General features: G+C 39.9%; 1 protein-coding gene across 1 annotated transcript in view; it reads right to left on the reverse strand.

The window, feature by feature from the left end:
- Positions 1-15,523, reverse strand: part of LOC124711862 (vacuolar protein sorting-associated protein 33A) — a 118,811-nt gene extending 103,288 nt beyond the window's left edge. The window contains exons 1-2 of the mRNA XM_047242099.1: positions 15,251-15,523; positions 3,340-3,542 (exon numbers count right to left, since the gene is read on the reverse strand). Of these exons, the coding sequence (XP_047098055.1) occupies positions 3,340-3,542; positions 15,251-15,361 (314 nt within the window). The 5' untranslated portion in view covers positions 15,362-15,523. The remainder of the gene's footprint in view (positions 1-3,339; positions 3,543-15,250) is intronic.
- Between the last annotated feature and the right edge of the window lie 3,789 nt (positions 15,524-19,312).

Raw genomic sequence — 19,312 nt, forward strand, 5'->3', positions numbered from 1 at the left:
TGGAGCGAGGGGTAACAAGAACAAAACTATAGGTGACAGACGGGAGAACATAGAGTTTGCGACTAGCCAGTGACTTACGAGCTACTAGGTAAGGCACTTTTTCCTTTACCTGAATCTCTTGTACAGTCCACTCATCAAGACACATGGGAAAACTCGGAGAGGAGGTGGCATGGCCACTATTGCAGTTGATACACTGGGGAGGAGGAGGTGGACAATCGCCCTCGTGTGCATCCCTACCACAGGTAATACATTTGGCTGGGTGCCGACAAGATGTTCTAGTGAGATTGAAATGATGGTAGGAGCACATCAGATTCAGAATGTACGACCAGACCATGATAATTTCATAGCCTGCTTTGATCTTGGACAGCAGCACCACTCTATCACAGGTGAGGAAAAGAGTGATGACACCCTGATCAGAGAATTAAGATCGGAAGTCATCCTCAATTCCACTGTCAAGCAGGCTGGTGTAAATTACACCCAGAAAAAATGCAAAGTTCTATGTGCCTCAACACGAACAGGGTAGCCGCGGAGAAGCGAGGCAGCAAGCAGCTGTCGTGCTTGAGAATAGGAAGCAGTCTCCAATAGCAAAGTGCCATTCTGTAAATGAAAACAGGATTTCACGTGGCCAGCAATTGCATCAACATCTTTCTAAATAATAAATGGATTTATCATGCCGAAGGACTGACTGTCTTCAGAATGTGAGACCAGGAGGAACCGTGGTGCAGCAAGAAGGGTCTTTGAATCATTAGCCTCAATATGTTTACGTTTCATAGACACTGATTGGGAAGATGATTGACTCATTGCGAGAAAAATCCCTTATGATTGCACTTGCACGCTCCTTCAACTGGGGGCTCCCTTCACAAGGGGGTGCACCTGCCTTAGGTGATTGTTCACATCCCCCGAACACATGACGGAGGGACCAATCGGCAATTTGGGAAGGTTGCAACTCAGGCAATCACACCTCCCTGGGCTTAGCCTGTATCATGGGGTACGTGCGAACCCTACCTATCGACCCGGAGCTGGGAATTACACATTACCCAGCCATTTGTTATGCATCAGACGTGTGGGCTGGTCTTCAGGAACACACAGGGAGGAAGAAGTGAAAGAAGAACTTCAAACACCGAAGCGGAGGACTAGAGGAGAAGGCAAATGAAGAAAGGAAAAGGGAGTGATAAACAAAAGTGATACGGTTCTTACATCAGTGACAGACAATGCACAACATTCCCAATAACATCCTAGGCTTGTGCCCCAAGGGAGGGGAAAAAGAATAGCAAGAGGATAGACATGCAGCATGGAAGGCAGAAAACACTGCAAAAGCTGGGGACCCGTGGTAGCCAAGAGCCAAGCACAAACCCGCCAAAGAGCGCATGCAAGCAGGAAATACGGAAGCGTCCGATCCCACCCATCTGCTTTGGCCCATGACGTCAGAAATATGGCGGAAACGACCATAAACCACGATTCCAATATGGCGCACATAAAGTCTGTACGTACACGTTATAAGGACGAAAATACATCGAAAAACAAACACACACACTTTCCACAAAAAGCCTAATGACACTAATGGGACAAGGGCGGATAATGGGGTGTTTGTGGGTGGGGGCAAACTAAATATAAACAAATTTAGACACCCACCCCCATACAAAACCACACAAAATGATGAAAAAACCGACTTCACAAAACTCCCGAAATACCACTAAACACAATATCATCTGGAATCGGACACTTCCCTTGACCTATATAGCTCAACAGCAGCTCCCGATCCCATAAATAAGGATCCAACACTTCCCTTGGCCTATATAGCTCAAAAACATCTCCCGATACCAATATCAACATACACAGCCACACACTGGTATCGAAACACTTCACTTGACCTGCACACTGTTAATTTTATCCGTCATATCCATTCCTGAACAAAAACAACAATCGATTAATTTTACTAAAATTACCACACGATGTACAGCGAACAACACTAAATTAACCTTCACACAAAATCGTTAACTCACTGAAACGAATTCCACTACAAACACAGCCGACACTCGAACAATTCTGGATAATGAGCAAAAGCAAACTGAGCCCATTACACCACACAAACGAAAATCCTGAATATACCACCAGAAACCACAACACGACGTCATCTACAAACACGCCACACTCACAAACCAAACTCCGCGCTGTCATGACGTCACGGGTCAAAGCCGACGCGTGGGATCGGACGCTTCTGTCGACCCTGCAAGCACCCATAGGAGTCGGCGGTGGTAGCTTTGAGAGATGAAACAATTAAGGCACCAGATGATCAACTAAGTAAAACAGCAAGCCCTAGCAGAAATTCTTGAATACAGGAGATATTGAATTTAACTGTGCATGTAAAAGGAAATACAAATTTCTACAAATTTTGACTGATAAGATGCACAAAATGGCTAAACACGAGAGAATGAATGTAAGTCTATATAAGCACTTATGACAAAAGGAAAGATAGATACTGCCTATAGGAAAATTAGAGGAACTTTTGATGAAAAGAGCAGCAGCTACATGAAAATCAAAAGCTCAGATGACAAACTAGTACTAAACAAAGAAGGGAAAGGGAAAACTGGAAGGTGGAAGGAATATATAGAGGGATTGTAAAAGGGAAATAAACTTGAAGGAAATGTTATGCAAATGGAGGAGGACGTAGATGGAGACTGGAGATATGATGTTGCGAGAAGAATTTGATGGAGCACTGAAGGACCTAAGCCGCAACAAGTACCTTGGAGTAGACGATACTCCCTTGAAACTACTGATAACATTTGGTGAGCTAGGTGTGGAAGATATACGAGACAGGAAAAATAGCCTCAGACTTCAAGAAGAATGTAATAATTCCAATTCCAAAGATGGCAGCTGCTAACAGATGTGAATATTACTGAATTATTAGTTTAGTAAGTCATCTTTGCAAACTACTGACATGAATTATTCACAGAAGAATGGAAAAACTGGTAGAATATGACCTCAGGGAAGATCAGTTTGCATTCTGCTGAAATGTGGGAATATGCGAGGCAATACTGACCCTATGACTTCTCCTGGAAAATATGTTAAGGAATGGAAAACCTATGTTTACAGCATTTGCAGACTAAGAGAAAGTTTTTAGCAGTGCCGAGTTTTTCTAAAAACTCTACAGTTCACATAAACTGCATTTCAAAATAAAAACTATTTTCAATATCGTCTGAATTAAAAGAGGTGTACGTGATGTACATGGCAAACTTTAGTTCTTCTGTAACTAAAACACTGGCCACCAAAAGTAAGTGGAGTAGGAAGACAAAATGTTTTTTATAGCACAACCAAAAATCCAAAAATACCACAACTTACCCATAAACATTGTCTGCAACTTTGTCCATCAAATGTAGATGTGGTCTTGTTATAAAGATGATATTCTTAATATCCTTTTGTGTAGTTGAAGGCAGCTTACCAGCTCGTAATGGGAACATTTCAGGAACATCATGTTCTTTTAGTAAACTGTATGTCGCTATAAGTCCTACAGGACCTGCTAAGGATTCATCCCATACTATTACCTGCAAACAATCATGTACAGTGACAAAAAATTACAATGAATTAAATCCCATCAAAATAGTATTGGCGTTTTTGTCAGAACAGATAGAACTGAATATTCAGCACCTGTTAAGAAGCAAAAACAGCTTTCTGGTTCTGCAAAAACAGTACTGAAAAGACTCACAGGATTCATAACAAATGGCATGATATAATCTAATACACCCAGGACACCTTCAAGCTATTACGCTCATTTTTGGATTACATATGGCCTTAATGAACATTAATGCAACTTTAAGAATTTGTGATCCAACATACTTTTTTGTGTTTCAAAGCTTCTGTGAATTCTGTAGACAGCATTAAGTTTTACTAGTGTCAATGGCCAACGATACCCTAGATCAATGAGCCGTTCAGTAGTTTGATAATATATGACAATGACTATAGTTACTGAACAGTCTTTCGCATGTTAGCCATTTCTGCTGGCTGAAAACTCAGTACAAAAAAATAAATACATAAAATAAAATTGTCACTTTTTTCCTGTCTGTCTATTAATAAGATCCTCATCATTTGATGGCAGGTTACAGTTTTGTATCCAATTAATGATGAATAACCTCGTTTTTACTGATTTAGTATCATATTTTACACATTCCTATTGTTATTACTATGTGACTATCCCAGGACCCAGTACCAACTGTCTACTTACGGCTTCCAGAGGCAACAAAAATTTGATTTTTAATATTATGCACAATTATTGACAGAATTTAAAATGATGTCATAGTCTACTACTACTTTAAAAATTTAACACAATAAGACAAGTATTACAGTTTGAAAACTGTGGCAGCTCATGCACAATTTTAGAACTGTGCTACAATGTCATGGCCTATAGGCTTCTGAATTATAAGGGTAGTAAACTTTACTAAACTTAATATGTTGATTTACATATGCCCTCTATAAATTGAGCTGTTTAAATATATTTTAAATTTTGTACTTGGTGTTTAACATTGCACATAAATAAATAAATAAATAAACTAAAAAGGCAGAAGATCAACTGGGTAGTCAGCTGGGAGAATATCAGGGAGGCTTCAGGAAGTCCCGATCCTGTGCTGAACAGATCCTCAGCCTTAAAACTGTACTGGCATACTCCAGGATGAGAAACCATAATGTGATCGTCACCATTGTTGATTTCAGGAAGGCCTATGACTCCGTTGATACAGAAACACTTGACAAAATATTTCAGGAACCAGGACTAGACAACAAAACCCACAGACTCATTCTAGAAACCTTGACCAACACCCATTCCACGGTCAAATTTAGAGGTGAGATCTCAGAAAGCTTCGAGATAAAAATTGGAGTGAGACAAGGGGACTGACTCTCTCACACTTCTCTTCAACTGTGTCCTTGAAAAGATTGTGAAAGAATGGCACAAGGAACTGACCAGTTTAGGTGTTCAGAGTTGTCTCTACCTGGGCCGTAAGAACGAAGGATGGATTGTAGACTGCCTGGCTTTTGCAGATGACATGGCACTGATTGCTGATTCTCTTGAAATGGCAACAATGCAGGTAAAATGCCTCAGAAAACAGGCAGCCAAAGTGGGTCTTCAAGAATTGCTGGAGAAAACAGAGTTCTTCACCGACATCAAAGAAGCTAACTGAGAGATTTAACTAGACAAGGAAAACATCAAAAGGACTAAGAAGTTTAAGTATCTCAGCGAATGGATTGAACCCAACTTATCAGAAAAAACATCATTATCCATGAGAGTCAACAAGTTGGAGCAAGCCTATCGACTCATACTATGAACGCCTACAACAAAAAATGCCTGTCACGCAACCTGAAACTTAAGCACTACACATCAGTGTACGACCAGAAGCCCTATATGCCATGGAATGTCTTTGCATGAACTGGAGAGGTCTGATGGAGAAATTGGAAGTCAGAGAGAGGAGATTCCTCAGGAAGATCCTAGGCCCACTAGAAGAGGATGGAAAATACAGAAGGCGACATAACCCTGAGTTCTATAAAGAGGCGCTCTGACTGTGGATGAAAAAGATTGACCAACCACCTGTTCACCTTCTGGCAAAACAAGAAGGTTCACACCATTTGGCTGACAGAAACTGAAAAGGACATTAAAGAACTGGGAATACTGATCTCCTGAAGAGAGAGTCTGTGAAACTACACTGAAGGAAGTCCGGGTATTTCAGGAAAAGCCCCGAAGAAAGGCTACCCCCTGAACAGAAGAAAAGAAGGAGTTACATCAGAAGAGGACGCAACAGTACTGGGCAAATATCAAAGCCCACCAGTTGAACAAATGTGGTCCAAAGTAGGCCCATTCAAAACAAGAAGAAGAAAAGAAATAAATAAATGCTAACAGCAGGAATCGAACCTGAGCCAACGAATTGACCACTGGGCTACTGCACCAATATGTGAACTGCTGCTCAAAATTATCTCATGTTCTATGCATGAATCTTTGAGAGTGTGTTTTAACTTTTCCTATGCCTCACTCAGGTGAAACAGTTTAGGAACCTGAAAGGGTCATCTACTGGCCCCTACCCACACAGTTTGGACCCAATAGGTGAGACTCATCCCACGCCCTCCTGTTGGATTTACATTTAGTGCAAATGAATATAACTCTTTAAACCTCACTTTCTCCTCCAAAGATCTCCTGGAAAAGGGCATATACTTGCTTCTTTTATCACCATCTACTGCCTTTTGACTTACAAGGGTAGTAATCATAATTATACTTAATACATTAGTTTTATACATGTACATCGAACTATTGAAATATGTGTAAATTTTATAATTAGCAGTTTAACACTGTGAGGGAAAATAATTTTTTTGGCTACTCAGCCACGGTGTCATTGTGTCAACTTATTCTCAAAAATACCTCATGCTCCACACTTGCACAATAAGTTACAAGCACTTTGAAAGAAAAACACTGACCTGGCTCTACTAACAACACAGCACTCTTAGTGTCGGAAGGGATTATGCCACATCAGACCACGCACAGTCGAAAAAAAGACAGCTGCATCCCCTCTCTGAGTTGATCATAGCGTGGCTGACCATCACTTCAGCACTTAACAATATTATGAATTGCTATTCACCATATAGTGGAGATGCGGAGTCGCAGATATGCTCACAAATAGACTCAACAAAAAGACTCTCACAATTAAAGCTTTTGGCCATTAAGGCCTTCGTCAACAGTAAACAAACATACACGCCCACACGCATGCATGCAAACGCAACTCTAACACACGACTGCAGTTTCAGGCAGCAGAGGCCACACTGTGAGAAGCAGCATCAGTGCATGATGGGAGTGGCAGCTGGGTGGGGGGGGGGGGGTAAGGGGAAGGCTGGGGTGGGGAGGGATAGTACGGTGGGGGTGGCAGACAGTGAAGTGCTGCAGGTTAGACGGAGGGCAGGGTAGATGTGAGGAGGGGGACGGGGAGGGGGGGGGGGTGTAGCTGAAAAGAAGAGAAATAAAAAGACTGGGTGTGGTGGTGGAATGATGGCTGTGTAGTCCGGACTGGGAACAGGGAAGGGACTGGATGGGTGAGGCCAGTGACTAATGAAGGTTGAGGCCAGGAGGTTTAGGGGAATGTAGGAAGCATTGGAGGGAAAGTTCCCACTTACACAATTCAGAAAAGCTGGTGTTGTGGGATGGATCCTTCCCACCTCTGGACCTGAGTTGGTAACTCCCTGTCAGATCGTTTGAGCAGGAGAATGGTGTCCCTCAGGGCAGTGTTTTAAGTGTTACCCTTTTTGCCACAGCCATAAGCAGTATCATGCCTACAGTAAGCAGTCCTGTACAGTGCTATTTATTTGCGGACAATTTTGTTGTTTTCTGTTCCTCCTCCTCCAGTGTTGCAACAGCAAGCCATCAGTTGCAACTTACAGTGCAGAGTGCGGAGGAGGTTGGAGGAGTGGGCTGCAAAGGCGGGTTTTCAGTTTTCTGCAGATAAGACAGAGAGAGAGAAAGAGAGAGAGAGAGAGAGAGAGAGAGAGAGAGAGAGAGAGAGAGTGTTTCATTTTAATTGTTCTCATTGTATATGTAATTTGCCTGCCTTGCATATGGGGGACACCATTCTACATTTTAAAGACACAGTGCGGTTTCTGAACCTCATTTTTTACTCGAAATTGTTGTGGTTGGCACACCTCACCAGAGACCTGAAACCCAGAACTCTGAAGGTACTGAATCTCTAAAAATGCCTTAGCCACAGATCTTTGGGAGTGAACAGGATGTCTCTCCTCCAGTTTTATAGGGCTTACGTGCAATCGTGGCTGGATTACCGGTGCACGGTGTATGAATCAGTTAAGGCCTTCTTATTTGCAGATCATTGATGCTATCCACCATGAGGGGATTCGGTTGGCCAAGAGTGCTTATAGGACCAATCCCATACCCAGCCTCTGTGCTGAGGCTGGGGAGCTGCCATATACCATCCGGCAGCAGCTCCTCATGGTGATTCAGGCACGTAAGATCTTTGCAGCTCTGATTACACCCGCACACCATACTGTTGCTCGTCTGCCTCTGGAACGCCTTTTCTCCAACCGTCGATGGGGCACAATGCCGTTTGGGATCTGCGTGCAGCATGTACTGGAGTCATTCAGTATGGAGCAAGTACAGTCCCAAATCCAGGGTTTTAACAGGCCAAGCATCATTTTAGATTAAGTGCAGTACAGGAGGGATTACACACCTGCTTCTGTTTTTAATTTGATGTTTTCAGACATTTTATATGAGCACCACAACTATGCAGGTGTCTTTACAAATGGGTCTAGGCAGAGGGACTCTGTTGGTTGCTCTGCTGTATTCCATTTTCCCTGATCATGTCCTCAAGGCCCGACTGCCTCAAGACTCTACTGTCTTTGATGCAGAATTAATTACGTGTTCCATTCATCAATCTCACAGCAACTTATGATGTGGAACGTGTCAAGTGCATAAGAAATGCTCACATGAATAAAGGTTCCCTTATTCTTTATGGTCAAAATTTTTATTACCCACCCCATTCCCTTCAATGGCACAAAATGTATATATTATACTTATAGATATATTTATTCCTATTCAAGAATTCATCTATGGTACAGAAGGAGTTGTCAAGGAAGTATGATCTAAATTTATTTTTGAAACTATTACGGCTGTCTGTCCGACATTTTATTTAATCTGATAATTTATCAAAAAGTTTTACTGCAGCATATTTTACCACTTGCTGTGCCAAAGATAGCTTCAGTAGAGGATGGTGTAAGTTTGTTTTTCTTCTGATATTATAATCATGAATGTCACTGTTGTTTTTAAACTGGTCCATGTTGGTGAGAACAAATTTCATTGCTGATAAATGTACTGTGAGGTGGTTGTAAGAATTCATAACCTTTTAAATAGATGCCTACAAGATGTGTGACTATCAGCCCCACATATTATTCTAACCACCTTCTTTTGAGCAGTGAATACTTTTTGCTTAACTGTTGTGTTACCCCAAAATATGATTTGTATGACATCAGAGAGTGAAGGTATGCAAAGTATGTTAGCTTATTAATTTTTACATCCTCAAAATTGGCAAGTATTCTAATTGCTAAAATTGCTGAACCTAGTCGTCGTAGGAGATCCAAAATATGAATTTTCCAACCAAGATTCTCATCTACATGTACAACCAAAAACTTAGTACGCTGTACCTGGTTACTGACTTCTGTTGATATTGTGTTATATTTATTGAAGCAACTGCACTCCTTACAGCAGAAAATTGGATGTACTGTGTTTTTTCAAAGTTCAAAGCAAGCCTATTCGCAGAAAACCAATTAATAACTTTCCACAGAAATTATTTGTATCATTTTCTTTTGGAGTTTCTTTTACTGGATTAGTAAAGATGTTTGTATCATCAGCAAACAGCATCAGTTTAGCTTCTTGTTTCAGATAAGAAGGGATGTCATTTACATATATCAGGAACAGAAGGGGACCCATGATTGAACCCTGTGGAACACCTAATGTAATTTCACCCCAGTTCAATGAAGTGGGAAACTTCCTTAAAGCACTTAAGCCATATAAAGAAACTTTTTTGCTTTCTGTTCTGTAGATATGACAAACCACTCATATGCTGTTCCAGTTATACCACAGAATTGTAATTTCTGTAACATAATGTCCTGGTTCACACAATCAGATGCCTTGGATAAGTCATAGAAAATTCCTATTGGTGACATTTTACTATTTAAAGACTATTATGTGGGCAGTGAAATTGTATATTGCTTTTCAGTAGAACAGCATTTTTGAAATTTACTAAGTATCCCATTACTAGTGAGATGGTTAATCACTCTTGAGTACATTACTTTCTCGACAATTTCTGAAAATGCTGTAAGCACGTTTCACAAGAGTACATCAGCCTCATGTGTGAATTATGTAATACGATGTAACAAATACTAGGACCAGCAAGAGTGCATAAAGCTGTGATTAGTAAAGGTGATTTTTAACATAAGCTTTATACTTGTCTGATGGATGAAATATCTGGGAAATACGGAAGCGTCCGATCCCGCCCGCTTTGACCCATGACGTCACAAATATGGTGAAACGACAAACCACGATTCCAATATGGCTCATATAAAGTCGGTACGTACACATTATGAGGACGAAATTACATCGAAAAACAAACACACTTTCCACAAAAAGTGTAATGACACTAACGGGACAAGCGCGGGAAATGGGGTGTTTTTGGGTGGGGGGCAAACTAAATATAAACAAATTTAGACACCCACCCCCATACAAAACCACACAAAATGACGAAAAAACTGACATCACAAAACTCCCCAAATACCACTAAACACAATATCATCTGGAATCGAACACTTCCCTTGACCTATATAGCTCAACAGCAGCTCCCGATCCCATAAATTAGGATCCAACACTTCCCTTGGCCTATATAGCTCAAAAACATCTCCCGATACCAATATCAACACACACAGCCACACATTCGGATTGAACACTTCCCTTGACCTGCGTACTGTTAATTTTATCCGTCATATACATTGCTGAACAAAAACAACTGATTAATTTTACTAAAATTACCACACGATGTACAGCGAACAACACTAAATTAACCTTCACACAAAGTCGTTAACTCACTGAAATGAATTCCACTAGAAACAGTCGACACTCGAACAATTCTGGATAATGAGCAAAAGCAAACTGAGCCCATTACACCACACAAACGAAAACCCTAAACATACCACTAGAGAGCACAACAAACCACAATACGACGTCATCTACAAACACACCACACTTACAAACCAAGCTCCGCGCCATCATGACGTCACGGGTCAAAGCCAACACGTGGGATCGGATGCTTCTGTCGACCCAATATCTGTGCTTTTGAGGACAATGGGAAACAGTGAGAAGTGACACTGTCTGGCTTTTTCACTTTCCATGTCAATCACACATAACTGCTCTACAGGTTCCACCATGCAAGATGACAGACTTTTGAACTCACATTTGAGTGGTCAATGCTCCTGGTATGGCTGTCAAATATGTACTTATGAGTTGAAATATTATGCCCACCCACTTAATTGTGTGTTGGTTCATCTTTGGAATACAATAGAGCAGAGACTGTGTGTGGTATGAATTCATGAAGTACTAGGTGGGTACCCAATGGTACATCACATTGGACTACGCTCATGACACCAGTTTCCACAAACTGTAGGCTCTTGGTTTATGAGTGCAGGGCTGGTGGCAAATAGTGTCCTTGAATGTGTACCAAGCAAATGAATTTCTTACTTAAGACGTAAACAAGAGTTCTCCATCACTCTCCTCAAGCAACTGTGGCAATCCAACCTTGTACAAGCTGTTATCCTGCTGAAAGATGCCACTGCCAATAGGGGAGACAGTTACTGCCACAGGTCCCATGGAAGCCCAGCTGAATGTCCCCATAACATAACACTAAATCCCACCAGCCTATCTGTGGCATGGTGCATGTTTCGAGCAGCTGTTCACGTTGATGATGCTCTATTCGTAGACGACCATTAATGTGGTGTAACATGAAACTTTATCATCAGGCCAGGCATGTATTTACTGCAGGTCAAACATGTAAAAAAAGGAGATTAACTGCTTACATTAAGAGGCGTACATATACAAAAACATAGATACTCAAAGACTATTCAGTGATTGTGAAGCTGATTTCCATGAGAAGTAAATAATACACACAATATTCAGGATGAAATCTAATAATTTTGAATTATTTATGGAACAACTTGATACACTGTTAGAGTCCTTGACTTCAAGCAGAAGTGGAGATTTAAATTTAATTTTCTAGAGCATACCTTATATGGCTAAAGTGCATTTATGGCGTACCATGGCTCTTCCATTTCAAGTAGCTGTTGGTAAATCTTTGTTGTTTGTAGCCAATTGGTTTATAGTACGTAATAGCCCGTGAGAGTGCTGAATCTAATGGCTTGTTTCAGCAGAAGATACAAATAGATTACTTTTGTTTTTGAACTGGACAGTGCAAGATTAATTATTATTGTTCTGTCTACTACGGATTATAAGGTAAGTTAAATATTTTGCATATTTACCTCTTGTGCTTTGTTTCTTGGGATATAACATGATTTGTTGCGATATTGTTTTCCATTCGAGTGATATAGATCGGGTGAGAGTTGGCGAAGTCAATCAATGACTGGCTTTGGTGACGAATTGATCTGTAGCATAGCCTGAGGTTTAGGTTAGATTGGAATGTTAAAATGTGTTAGAGTTGGCAAAGCCTACAAATGTAAGAAAACTGATTATGATGAACTGTTCCGTAGCATAACCTGAGGTCTGGGTTAGGTTGAAATATTAGTTTGGTGTGGGGTGGCGAAGTCAACCACTGAGAGTGAGGGAAAACTGGTCATGGTGACGGACTGATCAGCAGCATAGCCCAATGATTGTTTCAAAAACCTCGTGGGATATTTTCTGTCCCAATTTCCAAGGTGATGGTAAGGGTAACGTTTAAATTTTACAGAATATTCTGCTTTCTGCAACACTCTGTAGAATATAGTCCATTATGCTGCCTCTCAGTTTCATACACGAAATCATTATGACAAATTTAAAAGAGGACAGCAGTTTCTGCCATTTAAAGGCTAGTGTTGTTTGACAAGTTAGTACCCTGACATGTTAGTACCTGAGTAATTCTTCTAGTAATGCTCCGATGATGAATATGTCGTTGTCAAAATTAGATCTGCAATAAAATATGGGTTTTTGCAGCTGATTGCTGTCCTTTAAACCTGAATATTCAATACTTGCTGTTGAACATGATGCCCAACATGATGTGCTTCATTTCCATTGCTGCTGGGCAGTCTTCGGCCTCTGGATCCTTCCTGCCAACATCAGCTGTTTTTAGTTGTGCAGGTGGGAATTTTACCTATAACATACCCTTCATTGCCGCTATGTGTGAGAGAGGTGTGCCTGTGCCTCCGTGTGTGTGTGTGTGTGGTGGTGGTGGTGGTGGGGGGGGGGGGGGGGGGGGGGGGTTCTATTTCCCTTTAAAGCTTAAATGTTTAGTAGTCCTTTCACTGTGTCTGTCTACGACTCAACGCCTCCTCTATGAGGTGAGTAGCAATCTATCCTCTTCATAACATTGTTATTTTCATTATACTCATAATTAAGTTTTCTACTGCATTCTGTTCTGTATATCATTTATTTGTTCTCATCTCACTCTTACCGATTCCCAATATGCATCCTGTTATTGCTCATGAAGTGACCAAACTACAAAAACTCATCGACTATTTCTGAGGCTTTGTTTCCAATTTGTACTATTTTATTTTTGATGTGGTGATTATATTTAATTTTACCCTTATCATAAGTGATTAACAGGTTTACTCTCCAATTTTCTCTATTAATATTATGCTAACGATATGAGATTCACTAGTTTGATTTTATAAACAACTGAAGGTTGACAGATCAACAACATTAATCATGTTTCCCTATGAAGTGCCTCCATTTGTCGTTAAAATTTTATCTGCTCTAGAGGTAAGCTTTCCTGCTGACTTCATTATTCAAAGGAATGGGTGTGTATTGGTGTTCTACAGTGTGTACAGTCAGTAATGCATGCATTGCGAGAGAGTGGCACTTGATTAGAAAAAAAGTATTAATTGTGCAACATCTACTGTTTGTGAAGTAGGAGATGACGAAAATAAGTATACTCCCTGCACAGACACTGTTATTAACTAAAGTTGTTTTGAAATTGTATTCTGAATTTATAAGACCCTCCTTGAGCTGAAAAAAGATGCAGTCTTTGTAGGTAGCTGAAGGTCTTGCTCATGTGCTCAAATAATTTGGAGTTTGAGAATTTTTATATTTTTATTTATTTACAACAGCATGGTGAGGTATCATCCTGATCATTTGAGATACAGAAACTGAATGATGTGGCAATGGTTAGCACACTGGATTTGCATTCAGGACGACGGTGTTTCAAACCCCCATACTCTCATCCAGACTTAGGTTTTCTGTGATCTCCGTAAATCATTCCAGGCAAATGCTGGGATGGTTCCTTTGAAAGGCCACGGCTGATTCCCTTCCCCATCCTTGACATCATCTGAGCTTGTGCTCCATCTCTATAACTTACATGTCAATCAGATGTTAAAGGCAATCTTCCTTCCTTCTCTGGGAGACAGAAATATTTATTTGCCAAGGTGACCCAGGTTGCATAGTCTGCTATGCATTTTTTAAATTTGTTCTTAACAGTAAGACCAGTTTAAAAATAACAGCGACATTCACAATCATATCATCACGGCAAGTTTAAAACCAACAGTGACAGGCATGATTATAATATCAGAAAAAGCGAAAGACTTACACTATCCTCTACTTAACCATGTTTGACAAATAAAGGGGTAAAATAGGCTGCTGTGAAGCTATCTGATAAATTACAAGACAAAATCAAATGTCTGACAGACAGCACTAATAGAATCAAAAATTAATTGAAATCTTATCTCCTTACCTACTCCTATATCGTAGATGAATTCTTGAATAGGGATCAATACATTATATATATAATATATGCATTTTGTGCCATTTAAGGGATGGGGTAGATAAATATTTTAAGCTTAAAAAACTTGACACATTCCACATCGTAATGGTTACCATGAGATTGATCGATCAAATACATAATTAACTAACCTGAACAACTACTTTCATCACAGCAAAGTTTCAAACACTAAAATCGCTCCTGTTAAACGGCATTTAAGAAATGGTTACCTCCATGTGAATATGTGATCTAATGGGAAGAAGACACTGAAATACACTTCACATTGGATACCAGAAAAATGATGTAGGCCTACATATAGAAGTCTACGTGAAAGACATCAAACATTTATGACTATAATTATGGGTTTACAGAGACTAAAAATCTATAGACATCAGCCTTATATTCAACCCGTCCAACAGCACGAAAACTGTGTACTGTAAACCATCTGTCTGCGCTTAGCGTCACACAACGTTTCACGCTGTATGAAAGCAGTTAGGAGGAATCCACGCATTCCCAACGATGTGGAGCTTAATCGAAATATCAGAAACTAGGAAAGTGAATATGGTATTTAACTACTTCACTCACTGCTATTACAGGTCCCGAAATATGGCACAATCGTCGTTAATAGATGAACTTCGGGCATATTTACAAAAATAGTTCTCTACAATAGCTAATAATTACAATGTAAATATAAATGCCGCAAAACACTTCCAGCAACTAAATACAAATAAACGATAAAACTCTTCACGTAAACTTATTTTATAATTAAATACCTTTCGTCCCTGGCACTTTTCCAATAACTGTACCAACTGTTTTCGGGCTAATTCTTGAACCTGAGCAACATTCACCCTACCCCCGGCCAAATGTGAAGCCATGGTAGACATTAAGCTTTGAGTTGCTACGCAAACTAAATTCTCTCTCCTAACACACGTAAGGCCTAAGCGGGTAACCCTTCATGAGGATAACGTGATATACCATTTTTTTCACATTGTTTACAATCACATGACAGTTCACCATACGCTCCAACGCCTTCACCTCTACGCCGATCAAAGATATTGCGAAAGTAAGCACATGCAGACGTCACCTCCACACGAGCATGTTAAAGGGCCCATGGAAGTGATCCTAGTCACCCCGTTTATATGGGCTCCCAGAACTGGATTTCGTAAACCGATTTCTCAGTACTGCTTCTGGGTGCTCATGTAAGCACTTCAAAATCTTTCCAATTCAGCTATAGATGTTCGCTCCCATTTAATGACACATCCGATTTTGAAACGTGCTTGGGCTGTCAGGTTTCGTCTTGTTTTTAAAAGTTTTCGGCTAATATGGGCGGAGTGGCTTTTTGTGCATTGAAAGATAAGTAGAAATCTGAATGTGTTTACGCCTCGTCTACGAGAGTAGAAAAGACTGTGCTGACTAAACCATAAACTGTAATAGCTGTTTTCCACGCGCCATAGTAAACTGGGCTAGCAAATCCGCTTCAGACCTGAACTTGTAAACATGAGAGCGAGAAACTGTTTCCGAAATTCGGTTTTCGTCTTTCGCAAGATGAGTCGCATGTAAACTTGATGACTGGTTCGCTGTATGAACGAGGAAAGTTAAATAGCGTTAACATAATGACTTGAAGCCGGCATTTTACATAGACAACGAAAACTTACACAAGCAACCAACCACTATTGCACTCGGAGACCGTTTGTTTATGTATTTATATTTTTTGCGTGTAGGCCATCAACCTGATGACTTTTGCAAACTTCATTCATAGGTTGAGTAGATTTTGTGTGCCTGGAAAACTGATACATTTAATAGAGGCCACCCTAAACTACCCCCAGTGTACCAGTCCAGCCTATCACCTCAGTATCCCACTTGAAATGGGCTAAGGCAAGGAGATAAGCTTTCCTGCCTACTTTTCAACATGGCACTTGAAAAAGTGGTATGCGAATTGGGCATTCAGACAAGAGGTACTATCTACTATAAGTCTGTACAGCTCTAAAACTGAGTGCAGAGAATATGGGTCTGAGAATTAATGAAGGAAAGACGAATTAAATGTATAATGGTACTAATCAACATTTACAACCCACAATAACCCTTGATGGAATGACATTTGAGTGAGTGGAATGTTTCACCTATCTGGACTCAAAGATAGAAGAAAATGGCACCACCTTTACTGAAATTATGGCTCACATAAGTGCTTCTAAATGATGCTACTTTGGAATGCTGCTGCGACATTTTAAATCCTAGCTATTATCACGAGGGACTGAGTACCGACTTTACAAAACGCTGATACTCCCAGTACTTACTTATGGCTCAGCAACATGGACAACTACAACCCAGGATGAAAACAAATTGAGGTCACATGAAAGAAGTATATTGAGGAGTATTTTTGGACCTGTATATGAAAATGGGACCTGGAGAAGGCGAAGGGATGACCAACTTTATGATTGCTATAATGAAGATGATGTGGTCAAGTTCATAAAACTCTGTAGACTGAGATGGGTTGGACCCAAAACCAATCTTAAAGAACATAATAATAATAACTGTTCTTACAATTATTCGTATAAGTGTTGGTCGATTTAATAAGCGCTGGGACAGGCCTAAGCCTTGTGACACCAGAACAGGTAATGCAACTTGATGAGACAGATCCCGCAAGGAAAGCCTGCTGCAATGAACCTGGAGGAAGAAGAGCAAGAGGACGACCTAGGTTGAGATGGAGGCATGAAGTTGGAGGGGATACCGCCTGAGTCTGTTGCCATAACTGGAAATCCACGGCGAAGTCCAGAGAGGCATGGTAGAAAATTATTAAGAAGGCTAAGTCCCACCCCGGGAGGTAGTACCAACGGAAGAAAAAGAAGATATCATTTTATTTACTCTCATTAAATTCTAAAGTCACTGCTTGAGGTATGTGATTCAGAATGTCTTGGTACATTTCTAAAGCGTGTGGTGGATTTTCTGTTGGTGATATGAAATGCTTATGAAAAAGGTTACATAATGCTTTGGGATCTTTTCTAATATTACCATCTCATGTAATACATAAGGGTTTGCTGTCCATAACTGTGGAGGTTTTGCGATACTTATTGATCAGTTTCCAAGACACCTTGCGTCAGTTTGTAGATTGTGAGATTTCATTACTGTGAACTTGTTTTCCAAGGTTGGGAGATTCAGTTTTAAAGGTTTTCTTAGCTGTGTTATATTTTTATTTGAAAATGCACAATCTTGTTGATTTGTACGGGATATCCAGGTCATAAATGTTTCGCCTGACTTTAATAAGGCTGGCTGGAAGTCTGAGTTTGTTATTTCTTCCACTCTGACTGTATAATGGCACTGTCTGCATTTCTCTAATGGGACAATAGGAATCAAAGTGTCTCAATAGGATGTTATGAAACTCATCCCATTGATTATCTAATCCTTCCACATGGTATATTCTGTCTCACATCTACTCAGCTAATTTAATTTTCAGAGAGTTGACGTTACTATTGCTCATGACTTGTTTCTTATCAAATGTTTTTGGTATTATTGTAGGAGCTGTGTTTCTATATTCTATCTGTTATCCAAGGTGGTGTGTGTAATGAAAGTCCATGTTACTATATTTAACAGTGTCTTTAGCAGTTTTAATGATTATTGTATGATCTGTCTTTGTAGAACTGTAATCTGTGATGTGGTATCCATGGTAACGATATTTCAAAGATTAAATTAAGTTTACACATTTACAAGTTTCATGATAGCAATGTTGTTGGAGTTTGCATCCATGTTAAGGTTTCCAAGAAAAGTAAAGTGATGGGGACCAGTTTGCCTTATTGTGGTATTGAAGCTGTTGACAAAATAGATTGCATCTACACAAGGTGTTCTGTATATTCCTATTACTTTATATTTTACTACATTGACGCCATGCTCTTCTAGTTGACTTACAATACCACTTACTTTTAATATCCTCTCTTCACTATATTGCTCAATAAATGTAAGTTTTTTAGACTGAATATGTCTCACAAAGACTGCCACACCTCCAGCCATATGCTGTTTCCTACAATAACTGTTTAACAACTCATAACCATGTTTACAACAGTTTACATTTTAGGACATGTTCGGTTAATACTAACACTTTTACATTTGCCTCAGATGCGATTAGAATTTCTACTACAGTTCAATTTAAACCAGTTGTCATATGACAGATTCCACGCTCGATTGTTCCTATGAACTGTTCACCAATGAGGCCTTGGCCTTGCCATATACCACATTGGTGCCACTTTCGCTGCGCTGTAGTACATAAAGCGCTAAACCAGCCAGTCCTCAGTGAGCCACTATAGGAAGAAATTCAGGCAACATCTAGTTTTGTGAGCACTACAATGGGTGATGAAAATTGTTGAAAGAGGGGCAGACCAAGGCTGCATACTCCTAGGCCATATTGAAAAAGAAGAGTCAGACACAGTGAGATTATACATACTGTAAACTGGGACTACTTTGGAAAGTTTTTATCTGTTCTTTTATATATGGCAAGAAAACAAAAGAACAGTGGCAGGGAGACAATTTCGATGATTTTTCTAGTACTGTCAAAGACTTCAACCACAAATTAAGAAAAAGATTAAACATCTTGGCTCGTGGAAACAAATCAAATGCAGTGTGGTCTGTCATATAATCAGAACCGGGATTATATATTTCCAAAATTAAGGTGGAAAGTATAATTATAACCAATCCTGCTCAGATCTTAGAATCATCCAACTTCTTTTTATAAATGTAACAAAACTAGATGTACATGTAGATGCTCATACAGAAAATATACATTTAAGTAAGAAGGCAGATGAAAATTTTACAAATTTGAGAAAATTACAGCCCGAGATGTAGAGAAA

The sequence above is a fragment of the Schistocerca piceifrons genome, chromosome 8, assembly GCF_021461385.2.
Source record: "Schistocerca piceifrons isolate TAMUIC-IGC-003096 chromosome 8, iqSchPice1.1, whole genome shotgun sequence".
Taxonomy (NCBI): domain Eukaryota; kingdom Metazoa; phylum Arthropoda; class Insecta; order Orthoptera; family Acrididae; genus Schistocerca; species Schistocerca piceifrons.